A 26686-nucleotide genomic window follows, 5' to 3' on the forward strand; every position below is an offset into this window, starting at 1 on the left:
AAATGTAATGATTTCTAAAGAAAATGGAGGTTTGTTGAATTTTTTTAAACGACAATTTCTTTTAAACCTACGACCGTAGATGACGTTAAACATTGAATATTAAATTTGGACAGTCTTACAGAGTTGTATGCTTTACAACATTCTACAGAACAATAACCGGTAAACCCATTTTCCATGCAAAATAGCTGTTTCAGTAAATACAGCGTATCGAAGTTTGTCAATCGTTGTCTAGCTGGTGAGCCATTGCAACGCAATAACACACGGTAAGCATTGTCGTTATTGCAAACGCTAGCAGACGACCGTAAATTCACAAGTTGGTCATAAAAAATAAACAATTGTGACTTCAAGAGAAAAATGATAGCAAGTTCCGGTGTTGCTTTATTTCTGTGCACTTTCGAAATGCACAATTTGCATTCCACCGACATGCCAAAATAGAGAGGAAATAAAAAGGAAAAAAAACCTGCATTTGTCACATACTTTTATTACATCGTGAAACGCCTGGTTCGGCGATGTGCAAAATTGACTGGATGAAAAAATGATGAAGATATGCCAAGAACACACACTGTGATGTATAAATGAAAGCGTATCAATGGTTATTGCATTGACACAGTTTTATACTAGGGTAGTTTGTATTGCATTAACTTGATGATACGAAAAACATGCACGGTATTCTAATCACCAACAAAATATAAACACGAACCATTTGAAGTTAGCCATAACAATTACAACTCGAATCGCAGCTGCCATTTTCACTGATGCAAGTGGTTTCTAAAAATGATTTTTTTTTTCAAGGTAAAAAAAAAAAGAGAAATACGCTAGTCCCGTATCTGCACTTCTAAACATGCCAAGAACCCAAATGCATGTTAGGTATGTCTCGGCAATGTAAAATGACTCTGGAATATGGATGTCGTTGATGTGTGTTGTTATTACGTCTTCACCCCTTCGTTTTTGTGGGTGGGTAGGGCGTACGGCGCCCCAAGGAATTGGTCCGCTATCCGACCCGCCTCCCGTAGACCACTGAGAAGAGCCCCGTGGACCGTGGCGGGGTAGTTCCTGATGGTGTGCTCCCCCGCGAAGAATAGGCGGGGCAGTCCCCCCGACGTGTGAGAGACCGGGGTTGCCATCAGATCGTAGTCGTTTCCTGTGGAACGAAAAAAAGGAATGGCTTTATTGCAACTTTGTTTCAAAATGTCAATTGCCAATGCCGTTTATATATCCCACTGTATATAATCTGCATAACCCCCAACCCCCCCAACCCCCCCCCCCCGCCCAATTTTACTTCCGTATTTCAATAAATAGGCGCCACGTTAAAAGAAAATTATAATGTCATTAAAGTATGCTGCAATATTTTGTATCACAAATGGTAACACCCCCCCCCCCCCGCAAAAAAAAAAAGAATTCAAGAAATATATATTTTAAGCAGACATTTAAATAGGAAATGCCAAGAAAAAAACATGAACTGAAATGAGAAAAAAACATGAACTGAAATGAGAATATGAAAAATGTGAAAACAGAAATTGCGGAAAAAGGTATAACATTAAGAAATATGGTTTTGGACGCCTCCTTCCCCACCCAGTATTTAAACATATTAGCAAGGTCATGATGATGACTACTTACTTTCCCCAAATTGCCTGACCTTGAACCCTTTATGTCAATTTCATGTTGAAATTTTACAGACACCAATTGCTCAGATATTTATTTACTTGATATCTAAATAACCTTCAAGGCTGAAGTGTAACTATGCGAGAGAGCAGTCACACGTCAGCATGAGTTTGCCATTGGGAGAGGGGGGGGGGGGGGGGTAAATCGTCTAGACAATGTTCATCAACTAGTAGCCAATACATGTTTGTTTCATCTTACATATTGCTGATATTTTCCAACAGCTACATGTATATAGTAAGCTATACATATGTTTCTCAAAACAGAAATTGATTTTAGATTGCGTAAGTAGTGCTTATTTACCGAAACAACAAAATAGAATAATGTGTATGGTCAGCATATAAAAAAGTAAATGGCATTTGAGGGAGGTACTTTTTTGTGAAATGAATTAGTAAAGTAGGTAATGGTGTTGTTGAATTTCAATATAAATTAATATTAATTAATTATTAGTATTAAATGTGTGTTAAATAATTGATATGAAAGGAGGTATAAATACATGTAAAAATCTAAATTTAAAAAAAAATTATGTTACTATATCAAAATATCATTATTTATGTTTTCTATTCACAGCAGAATTAAGGGACATGCACAGAGAGAGAGAGAGAGAGAGAGAGAGAGAGAGAGAGAGAGAGAGAGAGAGAGAGAGAGAGAGAGAAATTTCCATGTATTATATGTTATTAGAACAATGTACTAAATTCCACTCAACGTATCCCCTTGACGATGCCACACACATTAATAAACATTTTCTTTATATATCATTTTCTGATATTCTTATCAAAACTAATGACAACTCATCAATTCAATTTGTTTTATAAACCTTTTCTTTTTAACAGTAAGCAGAACACCATTTTTTTGACATGGAATTATCAGCCCTTCAAATCAAGTGATAATAGCCTTGAAGAAAATATTTCATTTTCACCAATGTGATCATACTGTTGATAATTAGCAAGAATTTTTCTGATCAATCCTATTTTTTTTTCAAAAGAAAAGTTTTATCAAATTTTGGTAAAAAAAAAAAAATCATTCGTGGGCTTTTTATAACTTTTCAACACTGCAAAAATCTGAATATTTCCTGTTCAAACAACAAATTCGCAATAACTTTCAACAGAATAATTCTAAACATCCTGTAGAGGTTGAATGTTTATGGTTAAACTATTTTACCACATGCTGAAAAGATATTGCATTAATCTCTGCCTTTTTGAGATAATGCAACAAGAATTTCCATTCTCCTTTAAACTTTCATTTATAAACATACTTGATAAAAAAGGCATAAAGTTTGGGGGAGCAGTTGATGGATTGTCTCCCTTTTTTACAATTTGTGGGATAAACAAGGTCTCAATGTTTTACAATAGATCACAGCTAGCTATGCAGATAAAAACAAAACTTCTTTCAGAGAAATTTCATAAACTGTACATGTTCAATAATAAGAGACCTTCAACTTGTAGAAAAATTTTCTAGAATTTCTGTCATGAAATTTCAAAAACCATTCAATGATACTACAAATGAAGTCACTTTATTTTGTACGCGCGTCACCAATATTTGACCTCCCACAAGCACCATATGATTAAGCTTGGCTTTTTTGCCTCTTGGCATTGCTTGAGCAAGAACTAATACTTTTCTTCCTGTCTCATGAGATTTTGGTGAAAAGTAAGGCCAAGCAAATGCTAAAACCAATTTGAAGGATAGGAAAAAAGGTAGAAAAGGTCTAGTCATTTTTCTCTGCATCCCATCTCACCATCTCCCATAGACTTTTTAGATACAGAACCTACATCAACATCTCTATACCCTTTTCACTAAAGGTTTGGCAACCATCCTCTGCTGGATAGATATGTTACAGTAGCAAGAACTTGTAAAATCTCAGCTTCCATTTAATAGAGTTTCAACTAAGAAAATGGACCATGCATTGCACACTGAAAGCAATTGAAAATAATTTGAATAAAATCACACCTGAAGAGCCGGCTGCTACAAAAGAATAGGATCCTCTAGCCCAGGGATCAGCCCTCCATCTTGTCACCAGGGTCTCCTTAGGCTGCAAGAAGAAATGAAAGAGTTCTTATAGAAATGATATTTACTGGTATTATCTGTATTTGAAACATTTTTGTGATAGTTTTTGACTGGTAACCATTACGTAATCAGTGCATCTCACAGTCAAATGATTATATGATAAGCAAAGATTTTTTTCATTGACGTTGTATTAATGATGTTTTGTTTCTAAATTGCATATCTCTTGCAGATATAAAGATCTGGCCATCATCTGGGTAAAATTTGTTTGAGTATTTTCATTTCTTTTTTTTCTTTTTTTTGGAGAGGGAAGAGGGTGATACATAATAGTTGGCAAATTGTAAGCCAATTTCTACAGCATATGTATTGCTATTACTTTTCATGTGTTTTAAATTTTTTCCTGCGATTTTTAGATTGAATGGAATGAATCGATCGTGGAAAAACTTTTTAGAAAGCTGCAATATACCAGTAGTCACTTGATTAGACAATTAAGAGCACTATCTCGTTACGTAACATCCTGGTAATTATAAAAATGGATTGAAAATTTAGATTCTATTGCTTGTATATGTAATAGTTTACAATGAGCTGCAAGCCAAAAAAACAGACTTCTATATATCTCAAAACTATGCTGAAAAAAGTCGAAGAACACATAATATACAAGACTTCGGTTTCAAATTCACAAAATAAATTTCATTACAAGTGAAAACCTGTCATTTATGTGGTGGGTAAATGGTTTTTTACTAAATGTTTTGAAGATGTCAAAATTTTTTTTTAGCAAATAACAAAATGTAATGTGTATTTTCTTACAATTCATCAGAACACATAATGCACTTTTCAAAGACGTATATAAAAAAAAAATCTAATATAATTCACATAAAAGTGTCCCTACCACAGGCAAAACTGACATTAGTGGTTTTAATCGGCACAAAAAAAAAACACTAAAATTGAAAATCAAGAAGTGCAGCTGCACAAACAAATGAGTCTGCAAGTGCATGCATTTCTCATCTATCTGCAACAAGCATTTCAGTCAGTTCAGGAAAAATTTCAATCACTTTTAAAATGTTGAACAACAAACAGAGTTTCTCACACAATTATACAAAGCTGTATTGTTCTTTGATCAAATGCAATTATTTTTCTCTCTTCAGCATTTCATTCTATAACAACTCATCAAAACAAGGGTGGCGGTTTTTTTTAATCCATTATTTATAACATACACTCCTATATCCCTGGAAATCTTAAAGCTGATCTGTTTGGTATTATGATTTATTTCTAGAGAAAGCGTCGTAAATTTCCGGCTTGTAAAAGATCTGATCAGCGGCAAAACATGTCGGAAAGAGTCTAAGTCTGTACACTTAGGTCACTTAGAAGTAATTCATGTAAAAAATATAAAGAATTGTCTGTTATTTTTTTTTATTTTTTTTTAAATTCAGAGCCCCATGACATCATAATAACTGAAGTCAACAGTCTTCTTTTTACTGATAGAGTTATGAACTGATAGATTTATGGTCACTAAAGTTTACGAAAACATCACGAAATAGACTGGGAACTGAAATTATCTCTTTTTTTTATTTGTTTTGAAGCATTAACAATTTTCATTTTCTTTTACAGTGGAAAAAGGGTAAATGACGCATATCAAAACAAAACATAGATAACATTGAATCACCCATACTTCCAAATGCATATTAAGGCATTAATATTAAAGTAATGCAATTTTTTATATAATTATAGAATTTTTAAAGTACAGATAACTGGCATGAATATGAAAATAAATTGAATTTTACGGAACGATTTTTTTTTCAACAAAGCTGCTATACATGTATTTGTAAAAATAACTAGAACTGTCCTAATGGGACTAATACCCCCGCTAGGCTAATTTCAAATGGGACAAATAATTGAATTGAATAATAAAGGTTTGGAACACATACAAAAAAAAATTTCTATAATTGTAAAAAAAAAAAAAAAATAGTTAACAAAGAAAAATTAAAATCAAAATTGTCAGAATTTCACTGTAAATACATATCTATAACAGTATTAATACTTTTACAAATGTATGTATTTGATGATATATTTTTTTAATTTAATTGATTTAAAGAAAAACCAACAAAATGACAATAATCCCTCCCTTTGCAGTGAATAGAAATACCAGTAGCCAAGCAATGCTCTTCTGTTGATAAAACTTTCAATATCTTTCTAATAAGAGTCTTGACAGATGCAATTAGTTGTTTCAAATTTTCCTCACTTTCTCCTATGGCACAATGGAACTCCATATCAGAAAATTGATCCCATAGGACTATGATTTTCTTTGATGAACTTGTTAAATTTAATAAACTCCCAAAACATTACCATAATTACCATACTATGTAAAAATATGTAAAAAAAGAAAATTTAATATTACAAACAATTTTAAAATTGCCAAAACACTACAATCATATCAGTAATTTTGAATTTCATTAAAATTAATGCCCAATAGGGTCACTTCATCAATTTACTTGACAAATAAATTTAAACAACCTCTAAAAATAGTTTAACTTCTTTATTAATAATTATATTATTTATTTCCTTATAATGATAGACCTTTTGGTTTACATGAAACAGTTTTAAAATAGCCCCAAAACCATCACCCACTTTACAGATTATCAATTTCCCCTAAACACATGCTCCATCTGAACCATGGCTCAGATAATGGCTCCCTTGGGACAAATGAATTCAGCCACACTTGTCTTTAATGTTCTTATTAGCTCCTAAGAATTTATCATTGACAAACAAAAACTTTGCATTGTCAGTTGATAGAACACTTATAAAAAATAATTTCTTTTTTATTAATTAAGACATAAAGACAAAAAACTCCATCTGGATGTATTTATATAAATATATTTTAGAGTGTTTTCTATTAATTAATTAATAAAATCTGTAAGGATTACCTCCCTTACTTTTCAACATTAGTGTACAATATATAGAATAAGGAAAATGAAAACTGTCATAAAATCATTAAATCTTGTCTGATCTTAAAAAAAATTCCAGGTGCACATCTTCAGATGGTGTTCAACATATGTACAAATTTTCAAACTGTTCCATGCAGTAATAAAAAATTCTATAGGGGGGACAAAGTTGCGTCTACAGACAGACGGACGGACAGACAGACGGACAGACGGACGGACAGACAGACGGACAGACGGACAGGGTGAAACCAATATACCCCCCTAAACTTCGTTTGCGGGGGTATAAAAAGAAATTTAATAACTGGCATGATGAGTACATGTACATGAATAAAGTTAACATAAATCTAAACTCAGAAAGAGATTAAAAAAAAACCAGTTGCATGTGTATAAACATTCTTGTAAAAAAAAAAACTAAATACTACAGACAATTAAGTATTTTTTGTAAAATGTTGACAAAAGGAAATATGTTTACAAGAATCACAAATTATTTTCTTTTATTCAAAACAATCTTTGATGTTTTGTTATGAAACATGAAAAATGTCAGAAAATACAGAGGACCTCTTTATCGTTGTTGATAAACCTCAAGGTTATAGATGATTCAATAAAAAAAAATAAGTTATGAAAATTATGCTGCAAGTCAGTTAGTTCAAGGTGTAGGCAGCTGTGATAGCTTCATAATGCAGTATCTAGAACATACATGGCTTGTTGAGAGTTTACAAATTGAAGGGGGTTCTTTAACAAAATTGTATACGTTTCAAACATGAGAGAGAGAGAGAGAGAGAGAGAGAGAGAGAGAGAGAGAAAATTTTTTTAATAAATTTGAGAGAGAGAGAAAGAAAATTATACCCGTATTTGTTGCATATTATTGTTAGTAAGTGTATTTTTACATGCTGTCCCGCTTCTTCCTTGTTAGTTAAGCTCAAGATCTAGAACCATTTTAACAAGGCCTTGGACTTTCAGTAGGACATAACTATCTATTTCTTGCTTTCAAACAAGTTAATTTAAAAAATGATACTGATTTCAAGCAAAATATAGAGCGATTGGTAGTCTTAGTTTTATTCAAAAGCTTTACAAATTCTTGTAAACGTATTTTAAATAAAAACAATGTAAGTGAGCAAACTTCCTATTTATGAATTCTTTAAAGGAGGGAGTTATAATTTTTCGTAAAACTGAACCTACCTGTGGCACAGCATTGTTTCCAAAAATGCCTTTGAGGACCACCAGAGACCGCCCGACAATTACATCATCGCTAACATTTTCCATGATGGCTGCCGCTTCCCCGGCAACCAGTGCCAGTAACACGGGGGCCTTGTAGAGGTTCCAGAACAGGAACAGTTCACCGCGGCTGGCCGTGGTGCTACCCACATGACCAAACAGGTTAGCGTTGGGGTCCCAGAACACTCGGTCAAAACACAACACAACCTGAAAAAGAGACAGACACACGTACATTAGAATTTTTTTTTTTAAATATACACGTAGTTCGGATTTCTAGTAGAAACAATCATTGCTAAATTACAATGAAAGATTTTTCCAGAATTTTTAAAAAAATTTATATGGCCATCAATTAAACTCTTTCATACCAATCTGGGAAAAAAATATATATATACGGTATATATTTTTCATATTCAATAAATTGCATTAATAATTCAAAAGAAGGGTGCAGGAACAAAATTTTATTTTTGAATTACATGTACATTAGTGCAACCAATTTTTCTATTTCACTGAAAAAGCATAAACATACTTTGTTGAGATTTCCGAATCCCATCCTCTGCACGGCCGACGATTTCCACTCGGGCAGGGAGGGACTGAACTGGACACAGTTAAGGCCGTTACCCTTGATACACTCTTTGAGCACGCCCAGTGGGAGGGTACAGAGGACAGCGTCGGCCTTCAGCGTCTGTTGATTGGTGTTGTTCTTTGCGTTGCTGACCACTAGCTCCACCCCCGTGGCCGAGTAATTGCACTTCCTGACGGCCGTGTTCAGTTTGATGTCCAGTCCTTCTGCGAGGGCCACTGGGACACAGGAGTAGCCATTACGCACTGTTAAGTGAGGTAAAAAATTAAACTGTGAATATTCGTGCACTGTCAAATATTGCAAGACGAAAAACATTGGCAACAATGTACCATATGAATTTATTCTTACTGTCAAATATAATGAGATGAGAAATATAGGCCCCTTCAGGGTAACTGCAATACTCCTTTTTTGCAGGGCAAATTGACATAGTTTGGAGAAATATGACATAATATGATGGTAGTGATCATTGTGGGAAAAATACGTAACTTGTAAATCTGTGGTGTTTGTGCAGTCCATTTACACAAAATAATCCACATATAGTTATAGTTAAAACAATTGTTTACTCTGCATGTACATCATTTAATAATCTATTAAGTAAAACTTTGCCAAAATTAATCAGCCGTCAGGCAGATACTGGGATGGGTGCTATTATACTTTGAAATTTTAGTCAAATATAACTTGATGAAAAATTAAACATAGATTTTATGAGCACTGTCAAATATTCATATATTAGACGAAATATCAAACTTTTATTCTCTGTACATGTACCTGTACATTACAGTAACCATCTGTACAAAAACTACTCAGTGAGACAACTATAAAAATAAATGACCAATAATAAAAATTAAAAGACAGAATAAACAAAATCATAAAACCAAGAGTTACAATGTACATATATCATCCTCTTCGAAAAAAATCAAAATATTCGAGTCTCCTAGACCCTGTAAACTCTTAAAGAACAATTGAGAAGGAGAAAAGATTACGTCCCAAGACTGCAGATTATGTAATTCCTGACAGAGACAAACATGCACCCAGACAAACACAGCCTCCACAAACAGAGTAAACAAAACTATCTAAAACTGCCTATTGTGAAAATCAAACAGCGTAATGGCTTTACAATTAGAGAGTGATTGGAAAAACACTCAACAGAGCCGAGAAAACACTCCGCCAGAAACACGTAACACAAAAATCAAACAACCTGTTCTTGTCCCTTCTAATAAACTTTAGCTCAATTAGTCTGCAGTAGTTGACTTGACAGTGTCTATTTTTGTCTGTTTTCCAGACAGAGATAGCTAAAGGCTAGGCTACAGAATACATTGGTCTTCAAGTTGCCAATTTTTACAGACTAAATCATACTTATTTATTCTCCTAAATCTAAACAGTGCAGGTTCATTTTTAATTCCATATCACAAAAGTACAACATGAAAAGGAATTTGACATCTATTTTTGGAAAATATAGACAACCAGCAAATTGAAGTAAATTTCAACACAAAATAGGACCAAACATCAATTTATTCTAGAAATTGAAAAAAAATTATAAATACCTATTAAACAACTGCCCAAAATTCAAAGTAAATAGGACCAAACATCAATTTATTATAGAAATTGAAAAAAATCATAAATACCTGTTAAATGACTGCCAGAAAATTCAAAGTCATCATCCTGATCCCAATGTTTGAGTGATAACAAAGAGAGGGGTGTGGCATTGGCAAACTCAAGGTTGGCAAAGTGCCAGTCGAGGATCTGGCGATCTCGAGAGGACAGGTACACGTCACTGCAACCAAATCTACAGAGAATTAGCGGAGCTGCCTGAATTGTGCTCAATGCAGCGAACAACAGTGAAGGTGAACATGAACGAGAACAGGACAAAGAGTTGAACACGAACATAAAAACAAAGTTCATAACAAGAACACAACAAAGAACACAACCAAATTATACCTTGGATGGGAGTTTTCCATTTCATGTAGTTTGTCCTCAATTTCCTTCTGTTGAGTTTGTAATTGCTCATATTCCTACAGATCGTAAGAATTAATCATCAAATTTTCATAAACATGTACATTTACTGAGTTCAAAAATTCACTTTCTAGGGGATTATAAGAATTAAAGATGGATAAAAGTAATTATCCAGGGTCATCAAGACTTCTTTTTACCTATCCGTATGTAAAAATGACATTCAAGGTGGGTGATATGAAAAGTGACAATAAAAATGTATAAACACAAACTTAAAATCAATAGAAATAAATCCACAATATATATTTTACATCACTCGGTACATGCAGCACAACTTGAAGTCTGACCAATGGTAATCTAGAAGGCACTCATATTAAATCATTTGTTTTTGAGAAATATCCAGTAGGTGAAGATCAATTGTTGTTTTAGAAGAAGTCCCAATTCTTACTTTGCACGCTGCATTCAGATCTCTGAGTTTGCTTTTGACAAGGAACTCAGCAGTTATGTCCCTTGGCGGTTTAACTTCTGATGCCTCTTTCCACTGTTTGTGTAGCTCTTCTACTTTGTCTTTCAGAGAAAGCATCTAAGAGATAAAGATCAAAAAATATTATAGGCAAATCAGCATTTTCACATCTGATAAAAGATAGTTATTTTTATCCACATACTAGTATCTAGAAACAAAAAAAAGAGGGCAATTTTACCCCATGTTACTTTCTACTTAGTAACAATTGTGACAGACTTTAATAACACAATAGTGTGAAGAAAGATAACTCTAACATTCTTTTAGGGTAAAATTTCCTCACAATAAATGCATGAGGGCAAATGGGGTAAAAATAAAATAGGTGGAAAATTATAATCATTGTAAAATTCACAATCAAATGATAATATATTAATAAACCTATAGATAGATAACTGAAAGTGCATGTAATGTGTACACATGTGTATATTATTAAAATAATTCTAAACTTCATGTTAAAAGAGGAAATGTTTGATTCTGATACATATGGGATACACTTCAATGCAATTTGAGACATGAATGTTGCATATTTTAATCTTTTTATCGATGTTACTCCTCACTCCAATCAAGCATACTGTAATGCCAATTAAAATCTTTCTGCTTTTCACCCATGATCGACAGTATACTATAAAAGTGGTTATTTAAGGGAGGGGATATTTACACTTGTTAAATGTTATGCTTAAATATGCATAAATTACCCCCGCATGTATTGTAAAAAAAAGAATTAAAATTGTAAGTGTGCTAAATCATGCATCTGCATATTAAATACCCACGGGTAATGTCTGTCCATAGAAGGCACTTACTTGACAACTAGCATTAACAGTATGCATGTAGAATTTTAGAACGTGAATGCCTGTGGAGATAAATGTAGGTTGTTCTTACAGAGTTCTGGTTCTTCTTGAGTTTCTCCTGTAACTCAATGATGTGTCTTTGGTGCTCGCACTGCTTTTCCTTCACATGTTTTTCCTGCATTCTGTACAGAAAATGGAGGAAAACGTTCATAAGAAAAATCATTTTCATAAAACTCACATAAAAGCTACTTTTAATAATAACAGCTTCATACGAATACAAATACACAAGAGGACTTGATTCAAAATACACGACAGAAAATACAAATTGTTCACTGTGTCAACAAACTCTTTCTTGCTTTCATTAAAAAAAAAGTCTCAGTTTTCATTAAAACAAGCAGTTGCACATTGCTTCATGGGATAAAAAAAAATCCCACAACTAACAAATTCTTCAAGTGCATTGTTCCACAAATTCAAAGTGCAATTTTGGGTAAAAGAGAAAAGGTGAGATGAAACAAGACTAACGTGATGACCGCCTCCAGAGCCTGCCCCAGGGAGGCGGGCTTGTTGTTGACAAAGTTGAAGTCCATCTGGTGGGAGAGGTAGGAGGTGGCCTCCAGTAACCTGTTGAACTCTCTCTCCACCATCTCATCCTTGTCTTTGGGTACCTATGGGGGAAAATTATGTCATCAAAATTTTTACCAAACATGATTTTAAAATATATATTAAAAGATACAATGTTATATGACCTATCACTTTAATACATTTTTTTGATGCATTCATGCATTTATAAACATCCAATTTTTTTTCTTTTTTCTTTTTTTTTCTTTACATTTTTGCAGCAAAGCTCTGTATATGCATGCATTCTCGCTCAGCAGTAAAGTAAACTTCAAAGTAATTCATTAAAAAAAAAAAATATTTAAAAAAATTATTAAATATGTAATCTTGCCTGCAATAACTTTTCATTGGGTAACTTTGGAAAAATGAAAGAAAACAGAAACACTATTTTTTTAACAATTCAAACAGTTTGAGATTTTTATTTTTTTTTGTTACACACGAAAGGTTTTCAAAGGAATTTTTATTTTAAAATAAACATACTGTGCTTCCGCTGGTTTCATACAGAGGACATTTCTGTTTGATTTTGTGGAGTTCCATGTTGATTTGTCTACTCAGTATCGTCATTGGGTTCCCTCCTAAAGAAATCAAACACACACAAATAATTCTATGTAAAGTAAGTATATAAAAAAATCAACTGTAACACTTGTTATCAAATCAATCTCATTCAGGTTTGTGTATCTTGCAAACCACATAACTGGCATTTTTTACTTGCATGTGTTACAAACTCTGCAGAAATCAAATGCATGTAACTCTGTACTCTTTTTTTTTTTTTTTTTGGGGGGGGGGGGGGGGTAATGTAACATTTTTTATAGTAAACAACCACCAGCACAATTTATAATTTATATGTGTGTTTATTCCTTGGGATATAAAAATGATTTCATAAATAGAAAAATACAGAATGTCACAAAGGTAAATAGATATACCTGTACGTTATAGTTTGGATGGATGTGTTAACTTACCAAGACCGGTAACAACCATCGCGCCCAGGTCAGCTACGTAGTTGTTCTTTCTGAAGGTGGCCACCCTTCCTCCCACACGGTCCTGTTGATAAATGAAGCAAAAACACTCTTATTACAAATAAGACCGTACAAAACATGTTCTATCATTGTTCGCACTGTAGCAATATTTCAAGTCTAGAAAATTAAAAGAAATTACCCTCTCCAAAGCACACACTCATCAAATACTTTTTACTTTGACTAACAATCTATCTATTAACCAAGCATGAAGTCATTGTGTGTGTCAAAGGATTTTTGATGAAGATGCACACAGAGACAGACCATCTTAAAACTACCTGTTCATGCAAATGTTCAACACTATCCATAAAGTTTACTAGCGAACAATTAAAAAGTACTTGCAAACACACCCTTGATTCCAAGATGGTGACATCCATTCCGAATGCCATCAGCTGTCGGGCTGCTGTAAGACCCGCTATTCCGGCTCCGATTATTATCACTTTACCGTGTTTCTTGGCTGCAAAAAAAAAAAAAAACACAGCATATTTACTAAATAGTTCAAGTTAAATATAAAGTTTAGTTTCTTTGTCAAAAAAATTTCAAAAAAAAAAAAATAAATAATGCAGCAGACAAGGATTTATTAAATTTTTACTGCAAGATTATGAGAAGATCTTATTATGAGAAGAGTTATTCCCCTTTTCAGTATGCAGCAGCAGTGACAAAGTGGGGTGTTAAAAATTGCCTGATTAAAAAACGAAGCTCTATTTTTTTGTTTTTTCAATTGTGTGAAAATGAAGTTGATTTTCTCAACATTTTAAATAGGCTGGTAGTAATTGCCATCCCAATACTTCGAGTCATCTTATTCAATTACATAGGTTCATAGGTCAGCTATGAAGTATATATAATTGCTTTGCTGTGAAGTACTGTAATTTCAAACACAATAACAATTTCATGACATTTCTTGATATCTAACAAAAAAATATTCTGTGTCTGTTTTTGAATATTAATTATTTTCACATTCAATGCATTCAGATTTAAAGTGTTATTCTAGAAAACTGTATTACCTGGAAGTGGCTTAAGTCTTTTGAATACTCCAAAGTTGATGTAGCCAAACCTCTCTAAGTACGCATGTACTCTCATCACAAGAGGACCGTCACCTAAAAAACATAAAACAGCATTCTTTATTACATGAAAGACAGCTAGCAATAATGAGTTTTTGTCTAAAAGGGGAGGGGGGTGCCATTTACTACTTGGTATTCATTTACCCATGAAATCTTATGCTGCTATAAGTGAAGCATTGCATGTACAATATTATTTATATAATATAATTTCTTTTCCATCAATTATTGATGTACATTTACCTAATAAAACAACTAAAAAGTCCTTCTGTCAAATGATTATTGATTCAGCTAGAGTTCAATTTAGGGTTCACTGGGGTCTAAGCAATTATACTTAAATCGATATTCAGTAATATATTAAACGGCAGCTTGGTTCACAGTGTGATAAATGAGACTACAAGAGCTGACGACTCACTGTTGTATGGCGCCTCTATCTGTGGTAAGGCTACCTCAAATGTCAGCTGCTGTTTGGGATTCTCCAGCCAAAGTTGAAGCTATCCAACAACAACAAAAAATATTGAAAACAAAATCTTAAATGAATATACATTCACAGGTTTTGTTTTTATCTGGTTATGACTAAATTCAATATGATATTAAGTTACATGTATGAATGTAAGGAAAGCAAGTTATATATTAAATTCTGAGCAATTCACTCAAAGATAGTCTTTTTACCAAAAGATACATGTCGTACCTTACTTTTTTCCTTTTATCAAAGAGAGCTTCATGTAAAAAATGATTAAATAAGAATTCTATATAAATCAGCTGACTTAAAAGCCCCCCTTTTTTTACTTATTTCATTGACAACACTTTATCCAAATCCTGTCAATTTTTATCCTTTAATGCTTTTTATCATTTTAAAAAAATTCTATGAATGTGATGAAATTGAAATCATGCATGAATAACATGTAAAGATAGAGCCACTGTGACTCCTCTTTACTTTAAAAAAATTACATGTAAGTTTTACAATGATTACACCTACGAGGGTCAATCAAAAAATACGAAGACTTTTGTCATAGCTATGTTACTTAACGTCATATCATTACTAAATTTGGTAGACATAATTTAACAACAGTTTCAAACAATGTGCAAAAAAAAAGTTATTCAATTCCTTTATTTCTAAGAATTATTTAGAATCTAATCCTGCAAAAATGAGGTCACGGCGCACGGTCAAAATTTGTGTTATGTCAACAATAAACCATATAATGTTGAAAGTAATATCTCTATAAATTGGGCTTAAAAGCAAATAATATTGAAACCTCAAATTAAGTTTTGTCTTGGTATTATATGCTCCAAATAAAGACGGGATATATTGTTTTGTCGAACAGATATTAGTAACTAAAGACAGATAGTCCTCTTTAGAATTGACTTAAAACATCGACGTCGCCGGACGTCACGGCGCAACGAGAGGTACAAACAAAATGGATTTAACCCAGGAAAAAGCCGACACAAGCTGTGAAAATGCTCAGTGGTGCAAAAAATAAGTCAACAATTATTTGCAAGTTTGTGTTTAACTGTAAAATATTTTGTGGGAGTGGTGGTAATTGTATTTTGAATATAAAACAGTCCGAAAGAGAGTAGAATATCTGTAAATATTTGGTAAAAAAATAAGTAACGTCAACCGACGTTCAGGGTTATCGTTACAGTAAACCAAGAGACAGACGGTTAGAAAATGAAAACTTTGAAGAACTAACTTATGATTTTGAACAAATGTGTGCAAATAAGATGTTAAGTGGTTCAGTGTCATTTTAAATTGTAAGGTTAAAGACACAAGAGACTTAGCGTGATATAAAGATGGGGTTTATCTATAAACTGTGCGTGTTTAATATTGACGTCATGTTTTGAACGTTACCGTGCGCCGTGGTGACAAAACATGTTGTTTTTAAAAAGGGGTAACAAAAATACCGTTTCATCAAATGGACTAAAACTTCGTATATCAATAACAGAAGTGTTGGTGCACAGATTAATCTGTTAAATATGACTTTCATGAAAAATATATGATAGACAGCCACATTGTCTTCGTATTTTTTGATTGACCCTCGTACAAGTATTACATGTAACATGTGTAACTCACAATTCTGTTCCTGAGATGTAAGAAGACTTTTTGGGACTGAGGTGGACCTTGTAGGATGTCAGGAAAACAGGCTGCCTCTTGTGATGTCATCTTGTCAAAGGGTACTCTGCTCTGAAAAGCTGCTCCTTCTAAACCTAGTAGTTTATAGTAGAAAATATAAATATATAGAAATATAAATATATTGAAAGTTACAACATGTGAAACATGATAAACTATTGCATATATAGAATCTCTTCTATATAAATATATCATTGCTCTTTGGGGAAATAAAAACATAAATCTTTAATACATATCATAGGAAAAAAAATGTTTCCTCAGTTACTGACATCCCTTGTAATATCTGGTTTTAATAGCTATTCTAAGGATACTCAAGCTTCTAACCACATGAACTTTATTGGCCTTCTTGCATCAACACACATGCCAATTAATATAAGATACATGTTCTGATAACCATTGCTAGACTTGTTTTTAAAGAATCTTTCAATACATAATGTGTAAAGTTTTAGATTATCAATCCTTATATAGTTTAAATTTCTCAGGTTTAATTGTACCTGTTGGGTCGTCATTTTCACTGTCATTTTCTGGTTCCGGTTCTGGGTCGGTCTTGGCAGCTGGCTGAGGCTGAGGGGTAGGTTGAGGTTGAGGAGGTTTCTTGTCCTCAACAGGAGCTTTTTCTTTCTCCTTCTCTTTCTCCTTCTCTTTCTCCTTCTCTTTTTTCTCCTCATCTGATTCCATGTCCTCATCAGAAACAGTTGTGACTTGCTCCTCTACCTCTTTATATTCAACCTATATAATGTGTGTGGGATACCAATTAAATTCATATTCATCTACTTCTGTCATTTTTGAATTAATGTATCACTCATCAATCTCTATGTAGAAAAAAAAAATATTAAGGAATCTACCTATGGTTCTCTTGCCTTCTTTTTTAAGATACTGACATATTTAAACACATATCAATAATATATGAACCTGGGATGCTTTCTCATCTATTTTATTAGTCCATGGGTTTTTACTGAACCTAGCATCAGAGTGTATGCAACTGAGAAGTTGGAATTAAAAGAAATGTAAAGGTCCACGTTGAGATAAATGGGTATGAATGTCAAAGGAGTGCACTCTACAGCATTTTTATACATTATACCGAGCGCAGCGAGAGGCGGGTGAAGCCCGCCTAGCGAAGCGAGGATTAATGGTAACACATATATATAAGAAAATCAGTGAAAAATGAAAGTTGAATCAGGGGTACTAAGGCCATAAAAAATTTCTTCCAGCCCTGGGCGCCGCCATATTGTCAGCCATTTTGTTTTTAAAAAGTTAGTTCGATCATTGAATGACTGGTACTTATCGATGTTTATTGCCCCTAAACTCGATGAAACAAGTTCCAGTGATTCAATAAAAGGTAATTTGAATTAAAAGAAATTAAAAAGGAAACCAGATAAGTTTCAATAGTGCTTCAATCAAGAAACATGACTAGTTCTATGTATGTCTTATCATATTATCGGATGGAAAATATAAACATGAACATCAATGAATTGATCTTTTAGATACTGAATAATTCAATTTTATTACTGCTGCATTTATATGATTTAAATTGATAAACAATGAAAGAAGTAATCAAAAAAGTTCTGAATAACGTAACTCTCTTCGGCTATTTCCGAAGACAAAACGTGTACGTTTTACGTCTAAAACATGACGTCATAATGTAGACTGAGCACGCGACGTTTAGTTAAACTTTGGCTAAAGATTTGAGTAGGCAACCAAGCGGATCCTACTGTGTGCGTTTCAAATAAATTTTATTCTGCAAAAATCAAACAGCACTGTGTTAAATCTGCGCTCGATCCAACGGTTACACCGTTTACATATTACATCATATATACACCTGAACTGAAACCTCTGGACCGAGAAAACAGGTAACACACTGATTTAGAAGAAATTATAATGAATTTCAATAAAACCAAATCAATATAAACTGACTTGGTCATCTAAAGGATTATGAACGCGAAGATATTCGAGCATAATGCACTGCATTTATAACAACATAATGACAACCGAGTCAATTCGGGACACACCTTTGCCTTCTTCCTACGGCTTGAGCGTCTGCCTTCCTCGTCATTGTCTTCCTCTGTCGGAGATCGCTTCTTTTCTTCCATAATTTTACAAATATATTTTTGCAAATTGTAATTTAAAGTTGTCACAAATCTTTTCTTTTTTATTTTTTTTTCCAGACAAAGCGAACGCTTGCCGGAAGAAAATCAATTTATGAATACCGATCCCGACAGAAAAACGACGACGAGAAACTTGTGCATTTTTTTATGAGACATAATCGTTAAAAACAAGAAATCAGTACGAAATACTTGCATTTTTTCTGTCACTGCTGTGCAATGATAATAAATAAAGTGCTTGTTAATTCTTCTCTCAACATTGATGCATAAATTGTAAAAGTTTTTAAAAAATTTTGTCAAAAAGTTGTCTTTCTTTTTCCTTAAAAAATGCCGCAAGTTGCTATTTTTTCTCCGTGTAAACGACTTGTTTGTAAAACTGCCAAGAAGCTGTCATTTATCTATATAAGGGTTATACTGACCCTACCGAATCGCTTCAAGAAAAAAAGCAAATAACTCAAAAGTATATAAATAAAATGTAAGCAATTCAGACTTACATTTTCCTCTCTCCAAATTTTAAGTGCTTGTGAACATGTAAATTATATACAATTAATGACCAATTTAGGATGTTTTACTTGATAACTTGATAATGTGAAAATTTTATACATATCATCATGCACATATACACAATGGAATATCTCTCTCTCTCTCTCTCTCTCTCTCTCTCTCTCTCTCTCTCTCTCTCTCTCTCTCTCTCTCTCTCTCTCTCATAAGTAATGTAGTGTCAATATTACAAACTGTTTTTCAACGAACTGCTTGCCTTAGTGGTTCCGCAGTGATCTACTACATATAGGTAAAGGGGTTTTAGCCACGGTTGAAGCGTTTATTCGAACGTAGCTGCAGGTCTGTAGCTCCCTGTCTGAAAAAAAAATCGGATAGACGATCCGAATTTTTCCAGACCGGGAGCTGCAGACCTGCAGCTCAATCGAACGAAGACCCGATTCCTATACAAGGCGAGCGTTCGATTTACCTTATATGCATGGTGTCCAAAAATCATAACACGTAATAAAAATAATGACAACATCAGTGCAAAGTTCTATGATCATTCAAGAAAAGTATGCCGTATGCTCATGTCTCATACGTAATTAATTAATGGTAGTGTAAGATGTGTTACATTTATTAAATTTTTTTTTATAAAAAACTCTAAGAAAGAAAATACGAAAAATTGATGATAGGAAATCTCTCTCTCTCTCTCTCTCTCTCTCTCTCTCTCTCTCTCTCTCTCTCAAACCAAGGATCCATGTTGAAATCTTAGAAAGACTATGGTGAATTATTACCCATACCCGTAGAGAAAACGGTGTCATCCTTATTCGGCGTTTCTTTATTTAAACACGCCTCAATGAATACTATTGGAAGGAGTCACACTTTATTTGTTAAAATCAATTAGATACAAGATAATATGTCTGATCCCATCTCATCAATCAATGATCTGAAAAATCGGAAAATGACAAGAAATTGAAAAACTCAATTAGGCGACTTACAAGGAGGATCAGCCGGTGGAATTAGAGGGCTTACAAGCACTGCAAAAGCAATTTCAAGGAAAAGGGGATAAAAATGGAAAGCATGCATGCATGGAGCTATGGATATAATTAATACAAATGAACGCACTGTCCCGTGAAAAGAAGAATGAAATGAAAAAAAAAAATCGAGAAGAAAATACGAAGAGAGAATTGAATATTGTCCACTTTCACGAATTATATGAAAGTATGATTTAAATATAAATATATGCAGTAAAATTTAATGAACCCTGTAATAATGCTTATAGTTAAGAAAATCTCAATACACAGGTACATTGAAAATAATTTCAGTCACGTGCAAAAGTCATGTGAAATAGTGTAACAGTCTCTCTCTCTCTCTCTCTCTCTCTCTCTCTCTCTCTCTCTCCACTCCTTAATTTTCTATTTTGCACCTTGCCTGGCCATCTGCAATGGGGGACTATGCTAAGCATACACAGGCTGCACCAGATGCACCAGCGAGCACAAATAATATGCATTAAGCGCTCTGACCATTACATCTCATTACCAGCGGGGAAGCCTTGTTATTAAGGTGGACATACACTGTCTCCAGTCGCCTCTTGTACCGGTAATTAGAATCCATCCAGATACACTTTATATGCATCGGATAATTATTTTCTGCAATTGCAATAATAATAAACTTCCTTTGGGGGTCTTAAGAGCAAAAAGTCACCCAGCGGACAATGACCAGTAGAAAGAGTGACCTCTGAGTGCAGAAAGCTAAGAAAAATAGAACAACAAGGCCGGTTTAATCCGATCGTGTCGGTTCTATCCTCGAACCGATTACTCTTGAGCTCGAGGGGTAAAAAGACCATAATCACGTCATTATATAGTTTTCCTCGCGACTGTACGACAAAGTATTTCATATCTGAAAAAAATATACAATTACATTTTGTTGTTTTCCGGATATTGTAAACCAAACATCATTAGAAATTTCCTACTTTCCATTTCAACATTGAACATCTTTAGAATTTATAATGGCGCCCATCACGTGATGTTCTTGAATTTCAGAGCCACAAACAGTTACAAATTGCATGCATATAAAAACTGAATTATTAACACTCTCATTAAGAATAGCGAATCAATGTTTCGTTTCTGTATTATGAAGTTGTTTTTTTATTTCTATTTTTTTCTTTTAAAGTTTGTTGTTATTTGATTTTACTGTTTTATTTTGTTTGTAATATTTTTGGTTTGGATGGTTCTAAATGCTTTTTAACAAGTGATTGCACCCAACTGAAGTCAATGTATATATCAGCCAACGACTCGGTGCGGGTGCCGGATATGTGAAGATCTTCGCGAAACAGACAATGATTCAATGGTTGTATCTTTTATACAATGATTCACTCCTTTGAGGCAATCCGGGAATTTATGATCAAATTAGAAAACCGGCCTCCACAAAAAAAAAAATGAATTTATAATAATCTGCCACGATAGGACAGGTTCACCCAATGATGTCAGATAATATGACCCCGAGCGACTCTGAAACTGGAACTCACTGCCACAACGTATTATAGCATTGTCTTTTGTATAAAACACAACATCTGCCCCCCACGTGCAAAGCTAAGCAACACTGACCACTACCCTCTTTAAAAATAACAAGTTCGACATTTTTTCTTCGTCTTCCCAAATTAAACACAAGAGAGCATGCGCAATTTGATCAAATTTAATTCACACTCTTTGAGCATGCGCAGATGCTATTTGAGTTCGAAACTCGATTCATTTGATGTCGTGAGACACAAAAGAGGTCTTGGGAAGATTAATTATGGTTTCCACAGATCCAAATTCATTTACAGCTTTCTTTCTTTTTTATATCGACAGCTTTTGCCTCCATTTTATGATATTAGAATTTTCACTTACTTTCGTTCAATGAGCTGTTACCGCATTATCAATTTCGCTAAACTTCTCTTAAGAAAGTGTCACAAAATAATAATGAGAAAATACAATAGAAACAAAGTAAGGCTTTTAAGGGAAATCCTTATCAAGATGATAGCATGGATAATGAGTTATAAACACCACTTTGTATTCTGTTTCCAAATAATCGAATTTGATAATATAAAATATCGCTAACCTACATGATTAAGACTTATAACCATTTTTTTTTTACAAATTGTATATAAAGACTGTTATTTTTTCTTGTTAAATTGTATTCTTTTGAAAATCATTTAAATTACAAAAGAAACAAAGTTACAAACACTTTAGATAACAATTTGAATTTAATGCCACACAGACTTATTCAACCTTATTCCGTTTTTAAGTGATTAAAAATTATGCTTTCTGTCAAGTTGAACGCATCATTTTAATATCATTTAACTTGGAAAAAAACCCAGGATGTAATTAGTTTTATTTAAAACCTTTTTTCTTCAGCCGAAACTGCAAATAAATACATGGTAATTATATTTATTTGTTTATAGATTTAAACATATTTATACATAGATTGGATAAAATTGTTTATGGATTTAAACACACATGTATTTGTACATAGAATAACAAAAGCCACATAAATCGATTTTTCATTTTTGCGCATGGTTGTTTTTTTTTCATTTTAGATAGAATCGTGTGGAGAGAGAGAGAGAGAGAGAGAGAGAGAGAGAGAGAGAGAGAGAGAGAGAGAGAGAGAGAGAATGCATAAATTAATGTAAAATTGAATATGAAACATAGTTTTTTGATTTACAGGGATGGAATTTCCAGATTAGGTCATTAGCATAAAGTCTTGTTTCAAGAGATAGTAAAGATGCTACTGGCGATGGAGTTGGACAATGAGAAAAAATATCGGAATGGTAACATGATCTAAATAATCTAGTAAGGACAAAGTGGAGCTTTTGTTCTATGACCCTTCTTCCATCTGCTCTCTCTCTCTCTCTCTCTCTCTAACCAAAAATAAACAATGAAACTGAAGAGGCTTTATCAAATATTTTTTTGTTTGTATATGTCTTCACCAATATAATGTCAATATAATGTTGAACCCCATAGATATACGGCAAAACGCCAATCTTGAACTATATTTTCCTAAGAATTGAATTGCAAGTGGCACAAAACTAGCTTTGAAATATTTGACTTTAAAGTATATATATATATATATATATATATATATATATATATATATATATATATATATATATATACATATATATATATGTGTGTGTGTGTATATATATATATACCTTCATGATAACTTTTTTTCACAAAAAATGACGTTTTAGAGCAAAAATTACATTTTCAATAATGTGTATCTTGAGTCAAAGAAATTCGAGGATTGATATTAATATACGCAACCTCTGTTATAATGAAATGCATAATATACAAATATATGCTTTAAAATGCGTTGATTTTAACTAAAAATTCGAATTTTATTTTTTAATTCCATCAACATATAAAGTAAATCAGTGTTAACACATTATGAAAAAAGATGAGAAGAAAATAAATCTCTTATCGTGCTAATCGATTTTAAATTCATGAATATGATAAAGTAAAAGAAAGAAACAAACAGTCCGTAAAAACCACAGACACCTTAAAGCATGACTTGTTTCGAGCACAAATACTCTAAATATTGAATCAAAACGCTAAATCATGTTCTATTGTAATGAGTTAAATTTTGAATTTGCCGGGTAGCAGTGAAATAAGAATTAACATGAATATTTACAAACAACCAATAAAATCAAATCTTACAAAATCACACAAAAGTTTAAAAAACACTTATAGGACAGGAATCATTTTCATTTTCAGTGCAAAGAAGCCCCCTGATGTATCCACCATCGTTGGAGCATAGTTACTTATATCTGTTACTATAAAAAGACGACTCAAGTATATTAGATCCTTAAGGCCTACTTATCAGCTTGATTCAAGGGCTGTGTATTGACGTCATCAGAAGGAATTTGGGGGAAAACACTTCCGGTTTAGAGTAAATTATGAAACTACGTACACTTGAGGACACACTGAAATATTACACGGTGACCGAATTAACTAAGTGAAATGTTCTTAAAATTTTATATAAATTAGGCCAACGACCCGGGGTCTTGTGATTACGTTCATTAAAGGGGCTGCTGGGTGGTCATGGCCATGTTAAGACTATTTCAATCTCCTTGAAAAGAAGAATTCTGTTAAAAAATGTATAGGAAAGCACACATTAAATATCAAATCTTATGAAATAAAGATTTTTAAAAAAAGTTTTTCCCCCTTTGATACTTGTATGTATTTAAATACCTTTTTAATAGATTAAAGCCAAAAGAAATCATACCAGAATTCAAATTATTCAAGTAGATCAAATGATACTATAGTATTGCAAGATAGATATACGTAGATATACGTAAATTGTTGTTCTTTATATAGATAAGAAACTTTGATAATATGTCTTTCTATTACTTTTCTAAGCAAGGAAACGTTTTTCTTTACTGTTTTGCATGCTTTTACTCACTCACTCAATAGATGAATATTAAAAAAGCAGATTCAAAGAAAGATGCAAATAGGAACATGTATTTATTAGTTGTTTATATGGGTTATTAAGAAGGCAAAGCTCATTAATTTTATCATTAAAAATACCCTAATGAATTACTAAAGAAAACATTCTATTATTTATAGAAGAAAAATATGCAGAACTTATTGGTCCATTTTCCTGAATACTGGTATATATGTTTTTCAATTTTGATTTGCTATTCACATTGCGTGCAAATCAGACGTTAGCTAAGCTGAAATATTTGAGTAACTTTTCATCTGAATATTAAAACCCTTATAATTGTAGGGGAAAAAAACAATACAGTCACAAAACTTCTAGATTTTTCATGACAACGATATATTTTCGGAACTTATGTCGCGTGAGATGCATATATTTTCATGTATGGAGAAATGATAAAACCAAAAAACCATTGCTTCTCGAAGATGTTTGACATGCAAACTATACTTGTACTTGACCAGAAGTTAATAAAGGTATTGTTTTTTTTTTCTTTTTGACATCAATTTCGTGGATTCATCAAAATTCAGAATTTCGAGAATTCGTCAATTTGTAAATAATCGTCTTACTTACAAGTTTTGTTGTCACGTTTCTTACCATGTTAAACATAAGCTTAAACAATTAACAAAAAACACAAAATAATTGTTCAACAAAGAATCATTTCACCACAGATGAAATATGTTTCGCGGCCTGTGTTTACAGATGAACTCTCCCTTCTTTGTTATCAAATTTCGGAACAAGTATACTGTTAACAAACTATATTCACGACGACTTTATTTCGCGTACATGAAGTATCAAGATAAACGCTTGAAATGAATTCAAATGCAGATAAATATTAAATTATCATAGCAATATCAATCTTGTGTAAATTCAGACACCCTTTATGCTTTTGTTATATAGTTATTTAGAGGACTTGGACACGATTTAAGATAAGAATTTTATTTTTTATGCATAAAATGGTTTACATGTGCATTTTGAATGATTTACCATAATTTGAATGATAGAAGTCAAGTTACAAACGAGATAAAGATTTAAGAACTCATTGTTATGTAAACAAAGCTCGCGTCTTATAATTCTTTATAAATAATGTAAAGTATGGAATTACCATTTATTTGACAAATTGATCAGTGGCAAACAACATAAACTGATTCAATAAGTTCATAAATAATATCATCAACAAAAGAAAGCACCATTTAATTGAAATGTAAAGCAATACAACACATATATAAACAATAACAAGACTTGAGCTTTGTTTACAAAACAAAGAATATCAAACTCTGTATCTTGTTTGTAACCCAATTTTTAACTTTCAAATTTTGAGGAAGCATATACAATATCTATATTAAATATTCTAGACATTAAAAATAGATTTTTTTTTTAAATTTGGACCTCTGAGTCCTTCTAATATCGTTTTATTTATATCCCATATCTTGGAAATCTATATACCTTTCTTGATCTTAATTGTCCTATTTTGTTATCTTCATTATCAAACAATTCAGATCACTTCAACATTTTTGACAGGGTTGTTCATAACTTTTTTTAACTTAAAATTCTCAACTTTTAATCCTACTTTTTAATGTGTTTGATACAATTCGTTCTTATTTCAGATAAATGAAATATGCATTTCAATGTATTTAAATGAGAGAAACGTTTTATTGAATCACGAAAAAAAACGCGGCATAATAGTACAGTACAGTGTTCTCATCAATTTTCGTCGAACATTAATTTTTGTGTGTTTTGTTTTCGACTGTGAATTTTACTCAAGCCATTAAGAAAATTGATACCCACAAATAGTGATGGAGCTAGAGTACTTTTGGCGTTTTCTTTCTTCAATTTAAGCGAATGTTATTTACTTCCATCTCTCAAAGTTTATAAATGCAACACGAAATTAAAAAAAATATATATATTCACCTATTTTCTACAATAAATTATATTGCATAGTTTATTGACCCATTACACAAGGGACCATTCAAACAAAGATTAAATTGTATTTTGTCTATCACAAAAAAAAATTAAGTAACTAATATTCAATTTATTCTTTAAAAATTATTAGTTGTAATGTATGGCTTGATACAATTCAAATAACTTTAGACATTGAAGAAAATTCGATTACAATTTTGGATGGTTTAAGTTTTCCCGATCTCAGGAAAAAGTCAGAGACAC

The 26686-nt window shown here is 32.6% G+C and overlaps 1 protein-coding gene across 4 annotated transcripts; it reads right to left on the bottom strand.

The window, feature by feature from the left end:
• Positions 1-461: 461 nt before the first annotated feature.
• On the bottom strand, positions 462-18665 carry LOC105346267 (lysine-specific histone demethylase 1A). Of its 4 annotated transcripts, none has more exons than XM_011454770.4 (18): positions 18476-18665; positions 16961-17195; positions 16410-16543; positions 14754-14832; positions 14285-14377; positions 13631-13737; positions 13227-13308; positions 12748-12842; positions 12599-12622; positions 12175-12317; positions 11744-11834; positions 10793-10927; positions 10333-10406; positions 10020-10168; positions 8341-8639; positions 7779-8021; positions 3607-3688; positions 462-1141 (listed from the first exon to the last, which is right to left on the bottom strand). In XM_011454770.4, exons 1-18 carry the CDS (start codon positions 18554-18556, stop codon positions 927-929), a joined length of 2361 nt encoding a protein of 786 aa, XP_011453072.3. In that variant the 5' UTR covers positions 18557-18665; the 3' UTR covers positions 462-926. The 4 variants fall into 4 exon arrangements, with proteins under 4 accessions (XP_011453072.3, XP_011453071.3, XP_011453074.3 ...); XM_011454769.4 differs by having other exon boundaries at positions 10020-10180; XM_011454772.4 differs by lacking the exon at positions 12599-12622.
• Positions 18666-26686: the final 8021 nt, after the last annotated feature.

The sequence above is a fragment of the Magallana gigas genome, chromosome 9, assembly GCF_963853765.1.
Source record: "Magallana gigas chromosome 9, xbMagGiga1.1, whole genome shotgun sequence".
Taxonomy (NCBI): Eukaryota; Metazoa; Mollusca; class Bivalvia; order Ostreida; family Ostreidae; genus Magallana; species Magallana gigas.